This window comes from Salmo salar, chromosome 16 (genome assembly GCF_965601325.2).
Source record: "Salmo salar chromosome 16, fSalSal1, whole genome shotgun sequence".
In the NCBI taxonomy this organism is placed as follows: domain Eukaryota; kingdom Metazoa; phylum Chordata; class Actinopteri; order Salmoniformes; family Salmonidae; genus Salmo; species Salmo salar.
In genome coordinates, this window is record NC_138306.1 from 33,899,936 (window position 1) to 33,921,934 (window position 21,999).

The 21,999-nt window shown below is 46.5% G+C and overlaps 1 protein-coding gene across 1 annotated transcript; it reads right to left on the reverse strand.

Annotated features, from left to right (window-relative positions):
- Positions 1-2,619: 2,619 nt before the first annotated feature.
- On the reverse strand, positions 2,620-9,075 carry LOC106573707 (cerebellin-1). The gene is made up of 3 exons (XM_014149001.3): positions 8,255-9,075; positions 7,485-7,604; positions 2,620-3,916 (listed from the first exon to the last, which is right to left on the reverse strand). Exons 1-3 carry the CDS (start codon positions 8,504-8,506, stop codon positions 3,719-3,721), a joined length of 570 nt encoding a protein of 189 aa, XP_014004476.1. The 5' UTR covers positions 8,507-9,075; the 3' UTR covers positions 2,620-3,718.
- Positions 9,076-21,999: the final 12,924 nt, after the last annotated feature.

Below are 21,999 nucleotides of genomic sequence, written 5' to 3' on the forward strand. Positions count from 1 at the left end.
AGTGGGGCGGCACGGTGGCAACACACACTGCCCAGACTACTGCCACCACACTGCCCAGACTACTACCACCACACTGCCCAGACTACTACCACCACACTGCCCAGACTACTACCACCACACTGCCCAGACTACTACCACCACACTGCCAAGACTACTACCACCACACTGCCCAGACTACTACCACCACACTGCCCAGACTACTACCACTACACTGCCCAGACTACTACCACCACACTGCCCAGACTACTACCACCACACTGCTCAGACTACTACCACCACACTGCCCAGACTACTACCACCACACTGCCCAGACTACTACCACCACACTGCCCAGACTACTACCACCACACTGCCCAGACTACTACCACCACACTGCCCAGACTACTACCACCACACTGCCCAGACTACTACCACCACACTGCCCAGACTACTACCACCACACTGCCCAGACTACTACCACCACACTGCCCAGACTACTACCACCACACTGCCCAGACTACTACCACCACACTGCCCAGACTACTACCACTACACTGCCCAGACTACTACCACCACACTGCCCAGACTACTACCACCACACTGCTCAGACTACTACCACCACACTGCCCAGACTACTACCACCACACTGCCCAGACTACTACCACCACACTGCCCAGACTACTACCACCACACTGCCCAGACTACTACCACCACACTGCCCAGACTACTACCACCACACTGCCCAGACTACTACCACCACACTGCCCAGACTACTACCACTACACTGCCCAGACTACTACCACTACACTGCCCAGACTACTACCACTACACTGCCCAGACTACTACCACCACACTGCCCAGACTACTACCACCACACTGCCCAGACTACTACCACCACACTGCCCAGACTATTACCACCACACTGCCCAGACTACTACCACCACACTGCCCAGACTACTACCACCACACTGCCCAGACTACTACCACCACACTGCCCAGACTACTACCACCACACTGCCCAGACTACTACCACCACACTGCCCAGACTACTACCACCACACTGCCCAGACTACTACCACCACACTGCCCAGACTACTACCACCACACTGCCCAGACTACTACCACTAGATATGGCTGCCACTCTGGTTGCCACTCTCCACTCTTTTTCTGCCCTCTTTGACGCTTCACTGCCAACACTGAAACTATATGTTTCAGAATCAGAATCAGAATTTATACATGAAGCAATGAATAAGTTACATGTAAAGGAAGGAAGCTAGTTTTCTAACCCCTCTCATCGCTCAGTTCATCTCTCTCCACCAGCCTAGTAAAATCAGTGCATATGGCACATTCAGTGAGTCATGTCAGAATAATATCAACTTCTCAAACAACCAAAGGTTATGCACCCCTCCCCTCCTCTCAGCTCGCTCCATGGATCGCAAAACTCATATAATCTCCAAACACATATCACTCACAAGTCAGCTCAAGTGCACACTCTCACTCTACTCTAAATATCTGATGACAATCTTTCCTCACCCACTTTGCACCATGAAATATACTTTTTTTTGACAATGCACAGCACATACGGTAGGCCTATACATACACGTGTGAAACATATGAAAGCAAAAGGGTGAACTGGATCATGGTGAGAGGGGGTAAGTGTCATGGGGTGAATAGGGTGTATGAAGCAGGGCGGAAACTCTTCTTCCATTGCCCCTGTCTTCTGATATGAGATTACTACGTGAAAAGTGTGGAGGCCAGCAAGAAATCTGGGTACATTTCCATACATGGGCCTCATTTTCCCTGTCAGCTGTTTCCCTGACATTGAGATAAAGGATAAGGGAGGGCAGAGGGGTGAGGTAGGGTGGGTGCCAGCCTGGCTGTCTCCCCACCACCCTGCTTGCTAGGCTGTGACATGCTGTAGACAATTACATTTCAGTCCATCTCCCTCAATCAAATTATGTTAGAGGAAGTAGACCTTGGATTGACCGCACAGCAACAAAAGCCCTGTACGCACAAGCTAAATTCATAAACTAATAGGTGATAAACAGATTTTTTTAAAAGGTCACACCAAAAGGTTACCCATAACTACCTAGATTAACAAGATTACGTAATCATTAAGACATAAAACAAATCACACGGTCAAGATTCCATTCCCTTCTCTTTAAATGTTTATCATTAGGAAGTAGAAAGTGTGAGAAAAGGGGAATGAAGAGAGCAGAAGAGAAAATGGGAGAAATGAACACAACATGATCTTTGTATAAGCAGTAGAGCTTATTATACCCTCACTCATTTCCCCCCAGGAGCTCATTAAAGTCTTGAGAGTGAGCAGCAGTAAGAGAAGAGTGGTGGAAGCCCCCAATCACCAGACTGAATCTCTCTCTCTACAACGGATCTTGGGCCAGGCAGGTAGCACAACGTCAATGGGAACAACACACACCGCCATACACACATAAAGAACATCAACGTGGATCTTTGGCTCTCAAGCACACGCACACAAATGCACACACATTACATCTTGATCATCACTTACTCCAGCCAACTTTTTGGAATTCATTGGAAGATGGGGAGATGGATAGAGAGACGGTCATGGATGTTATGCCAACTAGGTTTCAGCAAATTAATCGCAATGAGAGTTTCGGATTAGGTTTAAGAAAAATAAAAGTACCACATATATTTTATTGGATAAAAGCAAATAAAAAACAATAGATAAATTGATTGATTGATTGGTAAATAAAAGGGAGGATTTCTCTCTTCTAAATATTCACATGTATTTTACAGTTAATAATCAGAATAAAATTCCTTTATAGTTTTTCTGGTATAGTTTCAGTTTAGCCACATTTCGACCGAAACAAGAACAAGAAGCATCAGTAGTTAAGGGCAGCCTCATAATCCACACACAATCACTAAGTTTTAACATTAAAATACAGAAACACAGATATTCAACCAGATTCTGTTAATCACATATTATATCATATAGAAACTTTCAGATTTTATATGTATCCAGTATACAGCAGGAGTCTTTAGAGTTTCAGCAATCCTCCAATCATGACAAAGCAATCATGACAAACCAATCCTTACTGGGTGGAGAAGGCTAGAAAGAGGAGCAGCAGAGGGGAGGATAAAAGAGCAGGAGAGGAGTAAAGGACAGAAGGATTATTGAACAGGGGATCAATAAACATGAAGAAATGGGGTGGGGAGTGAGGAGGACGTGATGGTACAGTACTGTATCTGTCTGGACTGGAAATGACATTAGAAGTGGATGGGATGTAGAAAATGTATTGTCAGACTGTACACAGACATAAAAAAAAAAAAAAAAAATGGAGTCACAGAAAATGGATGGGGATGGCCATACAGAATGTGGAAACATGGTTGATGCAGCTCTTTGACACTGTAGGTAATACAGACACATTCCTCAAAGCAGATGCAGAAAGAGATGATGCGGGGGAATGGGTGGACTTGGCCTCTAGGTTTTACTCTCTTTAACGTTTTTAAATGATAGTATTTCTGAGGATAAAAAAGTTTTGGCTGTCCAGAGCTGTAGTCAGGCAGCGGAGTGAGTGAGTGTGTTGGAGAGCCTGCCCAACTAATTATACCCTACTCATCTCTTTAACTTCCTCTCCCATATCTTTTTCTCTCCTCCTCTCCCTCTTTCTATATCTTTCATCATCTCTCTCTCTCTGTCTCCAGTCTCCCAAGCAGCCGAGCTCAGAAGCATTAGTCCCTCCAGTCTCCTTGTCTTCTACATGGGGAAGACCAGGAACCCAGAGAACGTGGAGTACTTCCAGCCCCCCATGAGGTTTCCTCTCTCCAGTTTGAGATAGGCTCGGTCCCCCTTCTCCATTTGGATCAGCACTCCGTTACTGGCAGCCTCACGAGTCACATCCTGGTCCCCAGCGAAGGCCGAGATCACAGGCCATCCATTATGCATCAGGCTTACCTACAGGAGAGGACATGTACTACAGTTACAGATGGTTAAATACACCCGCAGCTCCACACACACACACACACACACACACACACACACACACACACACACACACACACACACACACACACACACACACACACACACACACACACACACACACACACACACACACACACACACACACACACACACACACACACACACCCTACAGGCAATACTAGAACACAGAGGACACAGACATGAACATTACATAATTTCACTCATTCAGACTCATGCACAGTTCACCCTCCTTGTGTTTAAGAGTAAAGAGTAAAAACACCCATTGACTGATACATGCCCTTAACACTCAAATAGACACCATCTAAATCATGCATGAGTGCATAAAAGAGATCAAAACACTCATCTTAGGCCTGAAAGATTAAGAGGTGCTAGGTTTTAGAGAGAGATAGAGCGAGAGAGATGTCATCTAAGAGAGGCAGGACAGAGCAGCGTCTGTTCAGTGTGCTAAATGAGTCCACAGTGAGCAGGGAGGTGGACTGGAGGAAGCCCAAGCCTCTACATACATCACTCCCACCCAGCCAGGGCCCAGGGGAGACTCACTCAGCTCCCACCCAGCCCCACCCTCACCCCAACACCAGCACCATCCCCACCCACACTGAGTAGGGGACAGGGAACCTCGTTCAGCTGGATGGTCAAACTGAGGGAAATCCCTCTTCTGTGGCAGTGATGTATGGAACTAATAAACTAGTGACAGAACAGTGGAAGGATGGTCCTGTTCTCAGCAGAGTAATGAGGGGGAGGCTAGGAAGAAGGGTGAGAGGGTGAGGAACACTGACCACGTGTACCAACTCACCGCCTGACTGAGCCCTGTGTTCAGTGTTCTCTGTGAGTCTGATCACCGAGTCTGATAATCACCACCCCTTCCCCAAAAACACCACCACTCAATCACGCCAGCCACTGCAAATTACAGTGTAATGTGTAAATGGCATAATGGCTGGTGCATGGTGTCAGCATTCCATTGAGCTGCTGAATTCATTAACGCGTAAGCACCCAATTAAGCCCAGAGAGAGAAGCTTTAGATATATATTTGGTGAGTGGGTTTCCGCCCACAGTTTAATGCAGCACTTAGCTGTAATGAAAAAGAAGACATCCTCCTCTCATGACACATCATTTCCTGTCCAAACAGACAGAGGACAGCAGTGACGTGACAACAGACCACTTTCTCTCTACCCGGTGAAGGGAGACACAATGACTGGCCAGTGGGCAGCAAAGATATATTTAGAAATGTCATGTTTTTGAGAGAAGTAATCTTTAAAAGTATGGTGCACTTAAAAAAGTTTTTTTTTTTACTTGTTCAAAGTTGCATGAGGGAGACTCATGGAGAAGATTGTTAAAAAATTCACATATTTTTGCAGCGGTTATGGTGGCTCATAATAAACATTCATGTGCTCACATGATTCAATACCTTATGCAATCTACACATTCACTTCTCTTTTAAAGGGAAAGTTCTACTTCATATTCATCATTTCCAGCACCACCCTAACATCAACATATGTGAAAATGGTGCGTTTCTATGTTTTGTAGTAAAAAAAGATTGAGGAAGATAAGTGTTTCCAATGACATTGGTGTGCATGGTGTGAGTTTGACCAATTGTGAGTAGGCATTGCCTACCAATTGGTTGATGATGTCATGGAAACACTTATCTTCTTCTGTTTTTTTACTACAAAACATAGAAACGTGCCATTTTCACAGATGTTGATGTTGGGTTGATGCTGGAGATTATTAATATGAAGTTGACCAATTGTGAAATTTCCCTTTAATGCATGTGGAGGATGGTCTCAAGAGCCCCCATCCCGTATAGTGTGAGGTTCTGTAGCCTTCATATCTCACTGTCAGTTTGAATGGCTGTTTGCCTACTCTCACATGAATGAAATGAAGCTAGCCCGCTAAAGTCCGCAAGCACGAGCCTAGTACCTTTCAGACTGGGCTAGTAGAAAATGAGCCCAACTAGCACAGATTTTGGACCAAGGCTAGTAAAAACTGTGGTCTACTTGCCCCTCTGGCCAGTGCCCAAAATCCTGGAATTCCATCAGTAGTTTAGGGACTCATACTAAACTACAGTCATTGATTAGTTGGGTAATAGATTTTTTCCAGGCTCAGTACTTTGTAGTTGAGGCTCATATGTAACACTCAATGACCATGGTGTATGCTTATGAGGAGGTGAGATATTTATGGATGTTTCAAGATGTTAATGCCTGTATTCCTCCTTCAACAGCAAAACACTGGGGTTGTAAGACACTCCTGTGTCCACATCCATCTAGAAAGATACTGGAACGTTTTTCATCTCTATCTCAACCAATCCATGTAAATCTATGTTACTGTTACTCTCTCTCTCTCTCTCTCTCTCCTCTCTCTCTCTCTCACTCTCTCTCTCTCTCTCTCTCTCTCTCCTTATTCCCTCCATCTCTCCTTATTCCCTCCCTCTGTATCCACATGAAAAACTGCTCTAAGGCAATCAAACAGTGTGAGTTTTTAACACAGCACTTGTGGCTGTTGGACTAGTGTATCAGAGCTGAACTGAGCTGTGAATCCTCTCCTCTTTGTTATTTGATTTACAGATATATGGAGGATGCTACATTTGTTATCTTAAAGTCATTATATATTTTGTGACAAAATAATGAACAGTGAAATATGTTTTAGTGTACTGTAGTTAGTTGCTTGAGTCAGGTGCCTGTAATTTGTACCTCTGTTTATGGTTAGTTGGACTCAATGACATAATGGACAAATATGGTTTTACAGGGCTTTTCATTTTGCTTGCCTGGTTTGATTTCAATTAATGAATTTAGCTTCCAATATGAGATGAATATGAGAATGTAATACTGTAGCCCTGTGGATTTCACTGCATAATTAAACCAGGGTTTAATTAGTGAAATATGCAATCTAATTAAGAGGGGCTGGTTTTAAAAGCCACGTTGTCTGTGTTAAATGTTATTTAAAGAGGGTTACATCTGATTAAGTGTATTCGCATATTTAACGCATCAAAGGATTAGGCTTCTCCATTTGTGTTTCTTGCTTGGGAAACATGAGTTGTGAGTCGCTGCTCGATGGATTTGCGCGGCAAAATATGTATATGTTTATGTGAAGCTGTTTGGGTTTGGTCTATTTGGACCTGTTTAGACTTTTCACTTGCTGTCAAATGCAGACGCCAAGCCACGCAGCAGGACAGAGGGAGTTCTACGCTGCCGCTGTCCAAGGTCCAGAAACCGCACCCGCAGCTACTGTACTGGCTAGCTGGCTGTTCCTGCGCCAAAATGGCCCCATACGCTTATCGATTAATTATGATGCAGTGGCTGACTTTCATCTGCAAACTACCATTTTCTCTGGGGAATGACATCTCACAAATCTACAATTTATTTCTAGGGGAATCGTTTTTGAATGTATTAGTGTATTCAACTTTTATGAGGTCTACCAGCGGGTGTGCGTGCGTGACGCACACACACGCGCGCGCGCAACACACCCACCCACAGACACATATTAAATAAAGTATTCATTATTTATAGGCTTACAGTGGACTGACCTGGATCGTTTGGCGATTATACACTTTCACCACGTGGAAATTAAAATTGTAAATCCCTTTGCGCGGGGCGATGAAATTGCTCCTTTCCTCGTCGAAATTCTTACCAACGTTTACAAGTATCTGGGGAAGAGAGAAATAATGTGAAAAGGGAAAAAAACACACTAACATCAAAGACACTCTTCGTTGTCATAGTATAAATGCTTTATAATTTCTTTCAATTACAAAGTTAAAAGGAAATCACGCAATGCAGCCTGATATATTGTAGCTCAAATGGCATTTGACTATAACTTTGTTAGTTTCAAATTAAAACAATTACAGAAACCAAGATTATCAATTTTGGAATGAATCCATCGATGAAGTTTTGAGGCTCAAATTACTAATTTTGTGAGATCAAAATCCGCCCAAGCAGAAACATTTAATTTAATTGAATAGCCATTTGTCGGCGATTAACCTTTTGAGATATGGAGTAGCATGGATTAAGACTTCACCCTCATGACAAGGTATTACATCATTTGGAGAGATGTCAGACTTCATTTCATATCATCAAAAGGAAGTTAAATATTCAAAGGCTGCCTACTTTCACCTGTCTTTATCTCTACATCTAATATATATATATCTAAAACAGCGAGCCTCCATTCTCCACCTCACGAATATAATAGCCAGTGAGCTTTTTTATAGATTTACAACAAACCCCCTCCAGACACTCGCTCCCCATGACCAAGGTAGCCATAGATTATGATATAGCAGACAGACAGTTCAGGGAAAGTTACCTGATCAAAGTAGATGACCATAGTCCGGTTACTCATCTCCGAGGGCTCGTGGTTTGTGTTTCTCACCGCGGAAAAAGCCACTTTGGCGCTCCCGGAGCGCACCGATATCCCGAGCGCGGTCCCGGTGGGATCCGAAGTTGGGTTGGAATCGCAAACAACCAGACATTTCCCCTCGAGTACGATGGGTTCCGTCTCGTTTTGAGCGTTCACTATAGTCACTAGCCACACTGCACCCAGTAGGAGCGTCAACATTACGGCAACTTCACTCTGCACTTCGTTGCTGTATCCCGCACAAAGAAAGAGATAGTTTTCTGATTTCTCCGATAGATAATATAGTACTTCTTCTCTTCCGCAAAATTCAGCCTATTAAAATGACCAAATCCTTTTTCGCTTCTTGAATTAAACCTCCTCTTGTGTGTTTCTCTAATTATTGGAAAAGGTCAAAGACAGGTTTGGTTTACCCGTTTATTTTTTTATTTTTTTTAATGAAGAGTCCCCCTTTACCCAGTCGTTCCCGCTGTTAACTTTTCCCCCCCCTCTCGGCTCAAGCCTCCCCGCGCCTTCTTGTCACTCCGTAATCGAATAACCAGTCGAGAGCGGTACGAGGCCCTTGTCGAGTTGAAGCGCAGTTGAATACATAGCGCGGGGTCTTCTTCTTGCGCGTTGAATTATTGATATGTGAGATATTAGAGCTGAAACACATAGGCTCGGACGCGCAATGCTCCCGCCCGCTCCTTTTCAGCAGACTCCTCCCTCCGGGCCCCAATCACAGATTAGTGTATCTCCAGATTTCCAATCGTCGCGCTCGAGCCTGCCTCCCCACGATGTGACGGTGGCGGAATAGTTTTCCAGCTCGGGAGGTGTTTTACAGGTGGACTCGGCTCGAGTAGACACCGTAGCGGATGACGCCCCAATCTTCGAGAGGAGAACCTACACGGACCACCAATTATTTTATCAGCATTACTTAGATTTTGGACGCTGTGAAGAATTGCCAATGAAGAAGGAATAATAACAGGACGGAAATCTAACATCTGGATTCAAAGAACCACTGCAGAGGCGCAATGCAAGTTTCTTACCCTCATGTGAAAGCCTGATGATCCCAAAAGTATGTTTCTTAGGGATATCGATCATGCATGAAGAGAGATAAGAGAGGACGTTCTGAAATGCTATATTGATCAAGAAATTGTAAGACTTGTCAACGACAGAAGGAGTATTGCATTGATTATGAGAACGATTGCGGGACAATATAAAAATATAAACACAGCTGTAGATAAAACTCATAGGGAAAATAAACTTTTTTATATTTTTCTCTACCTATCATGGAGGTACCCCGCACAAGGGAAAAGCGAATGTTAAACCATGTTGACGATAACTGAAGGGGAAAATTACTTCGGGAAAGTGGCTTATTGTATTGTTTCACATGAGTCTTCGCCTGCAGTTTAAACATGATGACGGAATCAGCCTGTCGTCATTCTGTTCTGTGTATGTAATGTTATGAAGGCTATCATTGCCTGCGGAGGGCCCTGTCCAAGTCGCATTTGACTAGGCTCGCTCTGTCTGCGCCAGCGCAATGACTACATGGTATTTAATAAATGAGATCACTTAGTTCCTTTTAGGTGGAGAGACAAACAAAACCACATGAAGATAAAATGAGAGAAATAACAACAACTAACATTCCTTTAATACTTAAGTAAAGCGACTAATATAACATGATGATATCAAACACAATTTTAATGAAAGTTTATATAGTGTTCCGAGACTAAATCGTATTAACATTGAGGAATGACTGAAAGTTGAATGGCGCTTACTAAGGCACCAGTGAATATATTTCAGCACCAGAAAAAAGGACAGCTCCTGTCATGACAAGCAAGTACATCACTGGGGCCAAGCTTCCTGCCATCCAGGACCTCTATACCAGGCGGTGTCAGAGGAAGGCCCTAAAAATGTCAAAGACTCCAGCCACCCTAGTCATAGACTGTTCTCCCTGCTACCACACGGAAAGCGGTACCGGAGTGCCAAGTCTTGGTCCAAGAGGCTTCTAAACAGTTTCTACCCCCAAGCCATAAGACTCCTGAACATCTAGTCAAGCAGACTATTTGCATTGCCCCCCCCCCCCCTCTCCACACCACTGCCACTCTCTGTTGTCATCTATGCATAGTCACTTTAATTAACTCTACATACATGTACATACTACCTCAACTAACCTGTGCCCCCGCACATTGACTCTGTACCAGCAGACCCCTGTATATATTGTTATTTTTTACTGCTGCTCTTTAATTACTTGTTAATTTAATCTGTTATTCTTATCCGTATTTTTTGAAACTGCACTGTTGGTTAGGGGCTCGTAAGTAAGCATTTCACTGTAAGGTTGTGTCACGGTTATCGTTGGTGAAGGAGGACCAAAATGCAGCAGGACTGTGTTTGTTCATCTTGAACATTTATTAAACTCAAAATGAACTCCAAAACAAACTCACGATCACCGAACAGTCTTCTCAGGCTCATACACGCTAGACAAGAAACAATCTCCCACCAAAACCTACACCAAACAATTACCCATATATAGGACTCTTAATCAGAGGCAACGAGGAAGCACCTGCCTCCAATTGAGAGTCCCAAACCCCAATCAACCTAACATAGAAATACATTAACCAGACTACACATAGAAATACATAAACATAGACCATAAACCAAAAACCCGGAAATAATAAATCAAACGCCCTTTTACCAAAACACCACCCCGAACCACATAAAACAAATACCCTCTGCCACGTCCTGACCAAACTACAATAACAATTAACCCTTATACTGGCCAGGACATGACAGGTTGTTATATTCGGCGCATGTGACTAATACAGTTTGATTTGATTTGATTTGAGACAAGATTCTGTTGCCACATGACTCTGCTTCAGTATAAGCACAAGTGGGAGTTTCAAAACCTCCAGCAGTTCTATTGAACTAACAAGCAAGGCAGTCACAGCTTGGACAAAAGGCATGTCAAAGTGAACACACATGCCCTGAATGGAAACCTCTCCCAAAGCTCTATTTTTTCCAACATCCCATCCCTTATCAAGTTTGATGTGATAGTTTGAAGTTCTGCAATCTTGTGAGAGGATAATTGGCCCTTTCCTGCTTTGGGGATGCATAAAGGTATTGAGGCCAGGTGGAGAAGGTGGGAAGACTCAGGGAAAGTGTTAAGTATCAGGAACATTTCACCAGAGAAATCTCATGCACTGTTTACTGCAAAACTAGACCCACCCACACAAAGAAGCTCTTTTACAGACTGCAGTTATCCATAACACACATGCACGCACGCACGCACACACACACAGACACACACCCGCACACACACACACACACACACACAGTGAGGCAGTGCATGTACCACCAAGGTGTATGGCATCAAATCAACGTGCGAGATGGCGCTGTCGAGCAAGATGAAACATCATTGAGCAAGCAAACACTGAGTCAAGAGCGCAGAGGATGTGTCCCGCAAGCAGAGGATGAGTGCCACGAGTACACAGACCAGTCGAGAGCGCAGAATGTAGTTGAGCGAGCAGAGGATGTGTCCTGCAAGCACACAGGCAGCGGGGGCATGCAGAATAACCTGTTATGGCTTGATCCCGTTAGTGGGATCGATATGACGACAGCCAGTGAAAGTGCAGGGCGGCAAATTCAAAACAACAAAAATCTCATAATTAAACTTTCTCAAACATACAAGTATTATACACCATTTTAAAGATAAGATTCTCCTTAATCCAACCAGTGTCCGATTCCAAAAAGGCTTTACGGCGAAAGCATAACATTAGATTATGTTAGGACAGCGCCGAGACAAGAAAAACCACACAGCCATTTTCCAAGCAAGGAGAGGCGTCACAAAAAACAGAAATACAGCTAAAATTAATCACTAACCTTTAATGATCTTCATCAGATGACACTCCCAGCTCTCAATGTTACAAAATACATGTATGTTTTGTTTGATAAAGTTCATATTTATATCCATAAACCCCATTTTACATTGGCGTGTGATGTTCAGAAAATGTATTCCCACCAAACCTCCGGTGAATGAGCCCATCAATTTACAAAAATTCTCATCATAAACATTGATAAATTTTACAACAGTTATTGAAAGAATTATAGATACACTTCTCCTTAATGCAACTGCTGTGTCAGATTTTAAAATAGCTTTACGGCGAAAGCACAGTACAGAGCTCAGCCATCAAAGCAAGCTATACAGTTACCCGCCAAGTTCTGGAGTCAACTAAACTCAGAATTAGTATTATACATCTTCCCTTACCTTTGCTGATCTTCATCGGAATGCACTCCCAGGACTCCCACTTCCACAAGAAATGTTCTTTTTGTTAAAAAAAACTCCATATTTATGTCCAAATACCTCCTTTTGTTCGCGCGTTCAGATCACTATCCAAAGGCATAACGCGTGAGCGTAAAACCAGAGACAAAAAGTCAAATAGTTCCATTACCGTTCGTAGAAACATGTCAAGCGATGTTTACAATCAACCCTTAGGGTCTTTTTAACATAAATCTTTGATAATATTCCAACCGGACAATAGCGTATTCATTACAGAGGAAAAAGAAGGAGCCGCGCGCCTTCGTGAGCGCACAGTAAACAACCCACTGGTCCCAGGCAGTCCACTGACTGACTGAGCTCCTATTCTCTGCCCAGTAACAGTAGACGCATGAAACAAGTTTCTGAAAGCTGTTGACAGCCAATGGAAGCCTTAGGAAGTGCAAAATGACACCACAGACACTGTAGTTTGAATAGGGATTAGATAGAAAAACTACACCTGGTTGGATTTTTTCTCAGGTTTTTGCCTGCCATATGAGTTCTGTTATACTCACAGACATCATTCAAACAGTTTTAGAAACTTCAGAGTGTTTTCTATCCAAATCTAGTAATAATATGCATATCTTAGTTTCTGGGAGTGAGTAGCAGGCAGTTTACTCTGGGCACGTCAGTCATCCAAGCTACTCAATACTGCCACCATCCATAAGAAGTTTTAAACTAGAGTTGCATTGTGACTTTGAGCAAGCAGAATATCACTGCGGCACGCAAAATATTAATTCAAAAGCAGAGATTTTGTTTTGTTTTGCACAAAGTCAGAATTATTATGGCTAAACCCCGCCTATTTAAACAATTTATCTTCTTAAACTCTGGTTTTAAACCTAACCCTAACCTTAACCACACTGCTAACCGTATGCCTTTCCCTAACATTAAATTAAGACCAACAAGCACATTTTTGTTTTCCCAAATTTTTATGATGCAGACAATTTTGACTGTGTGGCTGTGTTATCTACAGGATTTTGTGAAATGCAAGGTGATGGTGGTGAAGTAGGGATGATGACCAATGATAAAAACGTAAGCTCAATAGTTTTTCAGTAAAGAACCTAACCAACCAACTGATCAACTAACCTAGCTTGCCTAATCAAAAGCAGACTATTGATTAGGCAAGCTACGTAGGTTAGGTCAGCTACTGTAGCAGCTAGCGAGGAAGCTAACTAGCTAGCTAGTTAGTTAGCTAGTTATCTATCTAATGTTTACCCACATATAAAAGTTACCAGTATCTTTGGTTTAACCAACATTATTGTAGCTACCTGGCTAAGTCAACAAGGGGTTAGTAGAGAAGGAGGTCTTGGAAGACTAGCATGACTGGGAGGGAGTGGTGGAGGAGGGAGAGGCAGGAGGAGAACAGACAGGGAAGGCCCTCACTGGGGAAGAGGCCCTTGATTGAGAAGGGGTGAGAGGGAGCCGTGAGAGATCAAACTCCGAAAAAAACAGCCAACATTGTAAAGATCTAATTGCATACTTTGAGATGCAGTCTATTTGAAATACCCATTTGATTACTTTTACTCAAGCATTTTTGTTGCAATTACAATATACGAGAATGACCTCCAACCATCTTCTCTCTCTCCATCCCTGTCTCCATGCAGGCCCACTTGTAGTATGTGGTGAGGAAGTTGTTCTCTGCTTATCTCACAGAAATAGGAGGTACAGGAGTCCACTCTGTTCCATGTAGCTTGGCTCTCTACGCACAGCACTCTGGGAACTTCCTGCAGGTAACCATAATTTCTATCAATCACCCCATAACTTAATCATTAGTGGTATTGAGTGTTCCTCTAATTGCTTTGATGCTGTATGGCGGCATTGTTATTATGACAGTTATCAAGCAGAGAGGATGACATGTTATTGACTTTGTCCAACCATTGTTTATTTGGTTAGAAATATAGTTCTATACAGTATGGACCAATACTGAATGTGTAGAAGTAGGTTAGGTAAGGGATGAAGTGAAAACCTACAGGAGGATAGCTCTCTACGACGAGGGTTGGGCATTAAATGACAGCAAGCGGTTAAATACTGAACCATACAGACTGACGAGTGACGTGGATTGGTACAGCTCGCCTCAATCCGACATAGTGTGTTATCACTTATTTGGCTAAATTATTATCCATAGTTGCCTTTTTTGATACAGCAGCAGTCTTTAAATGGACTGTTACCTTGAATGCAACACTAACATGTTAAAACTTGTCAACTCCAATTGAACTCTGTCTATGACATTTCCTGACATCATATCTTTACTGTCTCCCATTGCAGTTGTTTTCCCAGGAGACAGATCAGGGTGTGTGTAGAAAACATGTCTGACAAGGTCTAGTCTAGTTCATTACCCTGGACCACTACACCTATGAGGCAGAGGATGCCGAGTTTGGACCTGTGAGTCACCTTTGACCTTGACATAACTTTCTTCTAAGGATTTTGGGGTCATGGGTGTTCCCTAACTCATCTGTGCCTTACACAAATCAGCAAATATGTTTCCCTCCACCTTTCTCAGTGAAGTCCTGACCAGGGGTATCAAACTCCAATGTCTATGAACCTGTTGTGTTGGTGTAGTTACCGGACCAGTGGGAGGAGGTGTTGATGACAGTGATGCGTCCCGGTGTGATCTCAACAAACAGCCGCTGTGCCAACACCATGCCTGATGATGACAACCAAATGATTTTCTTCCACCCTGGATCACAGTAAACACACACCTAGTTTCTCTCTCTGTGTATGTCTGTTGCGTGTGAGAGAGTGAGTAATGCAAGTGTGTGCAAGTATGTGTGTAGTATGTGATGTACGTTTTGTGTATATGATTCCATTCTGAGACTGTATACACCCTGTAATTATGCCTGTTTTTATTTGCACACCCTTTTCTTGTGTGTAATTTAGTGTAGTGTTTTGTGACATCCATCTCTCACTCGTCTGCTCAGACATCCCAAGACCAGCGTTGAGGCAGGAATGGACTACGCTGTTCGTCTGAGCTTGCCCCTCTACTCTGCACTTAGTGATGTCCAGTCCCTATACACACTCATCGACTTGGTTAGTTCCCAGAAGGGCTGAATGATATGGGAAAATAATTTCATTGAGATTTTTGTACCAAATATTGTGATTGCGATTTTACTTGTGATTACAGATCAAAAAATGTTGGTCAACTGTTGGAATCATAGAAATGGAATGATGGGCACTTGGAATGCAGTTTTGTGACAATGAATGAAAAAGTAAGGGAGGGATGGTTGTGACAGAGTAGGAGCCAAAGTGTTAGTCAGTGTTTCCCATGGGACCCTAATGTCACAATTCCCACCGACGGTGGCGCCCCCTCCTGCTCGGGTGGCGCTCGGCGGTCGTCGTCACCGGCCTATTAGCTGCCACCGATTCCCTTTTGCTTTTCCCTTTTTTTATTTTGTGACACCTGTGGTCAATTAGCCATTAGAGGGGCTATTTAGTTTAGCTGGCCCGCTCCTGTTCGTGCGGGATTAATGATTGTTCCTTGTCAGACGGCTTGTGTTCGTGTCGACGTTGTTGGACGCCGTATGTATTTTCTCCCCTGTGTGTGGGAACATTTGTTTTGTGTGAGTGTATATTAAAAACACCACTACCCTGTGTTTGCTGCTTCCTGCGCCTCATTCCTCCTCCACGATTACCAAGCCGTAACAGAATCCCGCACCCCGATAGAAGGCATGGAATCAGCGGGAGCAGCGGCCACTCCTCTGCCCTCGATGGAGGAACGCGTACTCCACCACATGACAGTCCTCCATCGCATCGGATCGGCAATGGACCAGATGATGGAGAGGATGGACCGATGGGAGAGAAGTGGTATCCTCTCTCCACCTCCACCTCCTCCGATACAGCCATCTTCGCCTCCCATGACGTCTGGCTCTGGCGCGCTTCGTCTGGCGCTCCCGAGGGAGTACGATGGGGCGGCGGCTGGGTGCCAGGGGTTTTTGCTCCAGCTTGAGCTGTACCTGGCCACCGTCAGACCTGCTCCCAGAGAGCGTGAGTGCCCTCGTTTCCTGCCTGACGGGCCGAGCTCTGGAGTGGGCTAATGCGGTCTGGAACGGTCCAGACTCGGCGAGGGACCACTACCCAGAGTTCACCCGCCGCTTTCGGGCCGTGTTCGACCACCCTCCGGAAGGAAGAGCGGCGGGTGAAAGGCTGTTCCACCTCAGGCAGGAGACGAGGAGTGCCCAGGACTTCGCGCTGGACTTCAGGACCTTGGCTGCTGGGGCGGGGTGGAACGACAGGGCCCTCATAGACCACTACCGCTGCAGTCTCCGGGCGGATGTCCGCAGGGAGCTGGCCTGTCGGGACACAGCTCTGTCCCTGGACGAGCTGATAGATATGTCCATACGACTGGACAATTTGCGGCTGCCCGCGGGCGTTCGGAGAGGGTCCTGCCCGTTCCACCCCCGTGCACCCCCGCCCCTACCCCTATGGAGGTAGGGGGGGCCGTGCCAAGGGGCACCGGAGGAGGTGGCTCCTCCTGCACCAGCTGTGGTCGGAGAGGACACATCGAGATGGTAGGCAGAACACTTCTCGGTCACCTCAGGTGAGTCAGCACCAGATTCACCCAGAACCCCCTGTTGGTCATGTGTTTTTACCTGTTTTGTTTACAAAATTTTTCCCCTCTTCCCAGCATAGGGCGCTAGTCGATTCAGGCGCAGCTGGGAATTTATGGACCATTGACTTGCCATTAAGCTGGGCATTCCGCGGGTGCCGATAGATTCCCCTTTCCCCGTGCACTCCCTAGATAGCCGACTATTAGGGTCAGGGCTAGTCAGGGAGTCTACGGTGCCACTGGACATGGTAACGCAGGGGAATCATAAGGAACGCATTCGTTTTTTCCTTATTGATTCGCCTGCGTTTCCGGTGGTGCTGGGGGTCCCCTGGCTGGCTGGTCACAATCCCCGTATTTCGTGGAAACAGGAGGTTCTCCAGGGGTGGTCAGAGGAGTGTTCAGGTAGGTGTCTAGGAGTTTCCATAGGTGCCACGTCGGTGGAAAGTCCAGACCAGGTGTCCACCGTGCGCATTCCCCCTGAATACGCCGATTTGGCAATCGCTTTTTGTAAAAAGAGGGCGACTAAATTACCACCTCATCGACAGGGGGATTGTGCGATAGAACTTCAGGTTAACGCTGCGCTTCCCAGGAGTCACGTGTACCCCTTGTCACAGGAGGAGACGGCGGCTATGGAGACATATGTCACGGAATCCCTGGGACAGGGGTACATTCGGCCCTCCATCTCACCTTCTTCCTCGAGTTTCTTTTTTGTGAAGAAAAAGGAGGGAGGTCTGCGTCCGTGCATTGATTACCGAGGTCTAAACGCTATTACGGTGGCGTTTAGTTACCCACTACCTCTCATCGCTACGGCGGTGGAATCATTTCACGGAGCACAGTTCTTCACAAAACTGGATCTCAGGAGCGCGTATAATCTGGTGCGTATCAAGAAGGGAGACGAGTGGAAAACCGCCTTTAGTACCACATCAGGCCATTATGAGTATCTCGTCATGCCGTATGGGTTGAAAAATGCTCCAGCCGTCTTTCAATCCTTTGTTGACGAGATTCTCAGGGACCTGCACGGGCAGGGCGTGATTGTCTATATCGATGACATTCTGATACATTCCGCCACCCGCTCCGCGCATGTGTCCCTGGTGCGCAAGGTGCTTGGTAGACTGCTGGAGCATGACCTATACGTTAAGGCTGAGAAGTGTGAGTTTTCCAAACGAGCCGTCTCCTTTCTGGGTTATCGCATTTCCACCACGGGGGTGGTGATGGAGTGTGACCGCGTTAAGGCCGTGCGTAATTGGCCGACTCCAACCACGGTGAAGGAGGTGCAGCGGTTTTTAGGCTTTGACAATTACTACCGGAGGTTTATCCGGGGTTTTGGCCAGGTAGCGGCTCCCATTACCTCACTGCTGAAGGGGGGGCCGGTGCGTTTGTGATGGTCGACGGAGGCGGACGGAGCCTTCAAGAAGTTGAAGACGCTGTTCACCGACGCACCCGTGTTGGCGCTCCCGGACCCGTCTTTAGCGTTCGTAGTGGAAGTGGACGCATCCGAGGCTGGGGTGGGTGCCGTGCTATCACTGTGCTCGGGTGCGCCATTGAAACTCCGCCCCTGCGCTTTCTTTTCGAAGAAGCTCAGTTCGGCAGAGCGTAACTACGATGTGGGGGACAGGGAGTTGCTAGCAGTGGTTAAACCTCTGAGGGTGTGGCGGCACTGGCTTGAGGGGGCTAAACACCCCTTTCTCATCTGGACCGACCACCGAAACCTGGAGTACACCCGGGCAGCGAGGAGACTGAATCCACGTCAGGCGAGGTGGGCCATGTTCTTCGCCCGGTTTAGGTTTACCATCTCCTATAGACCGGGTTCCCTGAATACTAAGGCCGACGCGCTGTCCCGTCTCTATGACACGGAGGACCGGCCCATCGATCCAACTCCCATCATTCCAGCGTCTAGGCTGGTGGCACCTGTGGTATGGTAGGTGGACGCGGACATCGAGCGGGCATTGGTGTTGGAACCTGCGCCTGCGCAGGTGCCCGTGGGGCGCATGTATGTGCCGCTCGGTGTTCGTGATCGTTTGATTCGGTGGGCGCACACGCTACCTACTGCGGAACATCCTGGTGAGGCGAGGACAGTGGGGAGTCTAAGGGGGAAGTACTGGTGGCCCACCTTAGCTAAGGACGTGAGGTCCTATGTCTCTTCCTGTTCGGTGTGTGCCCAGAGTAAGGCTCCTAGGCATCTACCAAGAGCGAAGTTACAGCCCCTCCCCGTTCCACAACGACCATGGTCGCACCTGTCCATCGACTTCCTGACAGATCTTCCCCCCTCTCAGGGGAACACGGCGATTCTGGTGGTTGTGGATCGGTTCTCTAAGTCCCGCCGTCTCCTCCCATTGCCCGGTCTCCCTACGGCCCTGCAGACTGCGGAGGCCCTATTTACCCACGTCTTCCGGCACTACGGGGTGCCGGAGGACATTGTCTCTGATCGAGGTTCCCAGTTCACATCCAGGGTCTGGAGAGCGTTTATGGAGCGGCTGGGGGTCTCGGTCAGTTTGACCTCCGGTTATCACCCCGAGAGCAATGGGCAGGCGGAGAGGGTGAACCAGGAGGTGGGCAGGTTCCTGAGGTCGTATTGCCAGGACCGGCCAGGGGAGTGGGCGAGGTATATTCCCTGGGCTGAGTTAGCCCAGAACTCACTTCGCCACTCCTCTACTAACATATCACCCTTTCAGTGTGTGTTAGGTTACCAGCCGGTCCTGGCACCATGGCACCGGAGTCAGACCGAGGCTCCTGCGGTGGAGGACTGGGTACAGCACTCCAAGGAGACCTGGAGAGCCGTCCAGGACTCACTAAAGGAGGCCAGTGCGCGGCAGAAGAGGAGTGCTGACCGCCACCGCAGTGAGGCGCCCGTGTTCGCACCGGGAGACAGGGTCTGGCTCTCGACCTGGAACCTGCCCCTCCGCGTGCCCTGCCGGAAGCTGGGGCCGCAGTGTGTGGGGCCCTTCAAAGTCCTGAGGAGGATAAACGAGGTGTGTTATCGGTTGCAACTCCCTTCCTATTACCGTATTAACCCCTCGTTTCATGTGTCTCTCCTCAGGCCGGTGGTAGCTGGTCCCCTTCACGAAGATGAGGTGCCGGAGGTCCCTCCGCCCCCTCTGGACATCGGGGGGTCCCCGGCGTACAGCGTACGGGCCATTCTGGACTCGAGACGCCGGGCGAGGGGCCTACAGTACCTCGTGGACTGGGAGGGGTACGGCCCGGAGGAGAGGTGCTGGGTGCCGGCGGCGGACGTCCTGGACCCATCTATGTTGAGGGAGTTCCACCACCTCCGTCCGGATCGCCCTGCGCCTCGCCCTCCGGGTCGACCTCAAGGCCGGTGTCGGCGCGCTGCGGGAGCCGCGCGTCAGGAGGGGGGTACTGTCACGATTCCCACCGACGGTGGCGCCCCCTCCTGCTCGGGTGGCGCTCGGCGGTCGTCGTCACCGGCCTATTAGCTGCCACCGATTCCCTTTTGCTTTTCCCTTTTTTTATTTTGTGACACCTGTGGTCAATTAGCCATTAGAGGGGCTATTTAGTTTAGCTGGCCCGCTCCTGTTCGTGCGGGATTAATGATTGTTCCTTGTCAGACGGCTTGTGTTCGTGTCGACGTTGTTGGACGCCGTATGTATTTTCTCCCCTGTGTGTGGGAACATTTGTTTTTGTGTGAGTGTATATTAAAAACACCACTACCCTGTGTTCGCTGCTTCCTGCGCCTCATTCCCCCTCCACGATTACCAAGCCGTAACACCTAATTAGATTTAAATAGATGGGTACATTCAGACAAAGATTTTTGAATATTCTCTCTGATTAAGAACAAGCTGTTGCACAAACAATGCTGATTTACTCCACCACTGTTAATGGCCTGTATTAGAGCAAACGTTTGGTTACAAGTTTTGTCCTATCTATGTGAATTAGCTAGCTAGCGATTAGTATTAAGGTCTAACACACATCTTTTATGCACATTTGCAGCTTTCTAAAACCAACTAACTAGCATTCTTCCGAGAGCAAGTTACACAAACAAATAGTATAGTACAGAAAACGTTAATTTATATTAAGAAGAAAAGGTGAAAGCTGCGTTGTTCTTGTTTGGAAAAATTTCTCGACTGCTTGCTGTTTGGTCAGTGCATGCAGAATGAATCTCGAGCATGAGGAAGTGCCTGCTTGAGTGACAGGGCTTGGTGTATGTGGGATTGGAAAGCGACCAATGGAGGAGAGACTAAGAGAGAACTCCGTCAACTCAAGCAATAAATCAAAAGTTAAAAAAGGGTATTACAGATGGCTTAGTGGCATTTCAAAATATGGCATCCTCTTGCGATATGGATATTGCAAATGCCAATATTGCAATTTAGAGTAATCATGCTGTTCTAGTTCCCACACACCGTTAAACACTTAGACACAACTGAGACTTTTGTAAAAATCATGCATTGTGCTGATTGTGCTGATTGTGCTGATGCCCCACTGTAAGAACCTGGAGATCTTCACTGGTTTTGAGGGAGGTGAAGTGGCCACCAACAGTGCCTGGGATACATTCCAGCATTACCGCTGTCTGGAGAACAACCAGAGCGTCGTCAAGAAATCACTTATTTACATAAATATTCAGACCATTTGCTATGAGACTCGAAGTTTAGGTCCGGTGCATCCTGTTTACATTTATCATCCTTGAGATATTTCTACAACTTGATTGAAGTCCACCTGTGGTAAATTCAATTGATTGGACATGATTTGGAAAGGCACACACTTGTATATATAAGGTCCCACAGTTGACAGAACCCGACCGGCACTCTGACAGAGCTTCAGAGTTCCTCTGAGGAGATGGAGAACCTTCCAGAAGGACAACCGTCTCTGCAGCACTCCACCAATCAAGGCCTTTATGATAGAGTG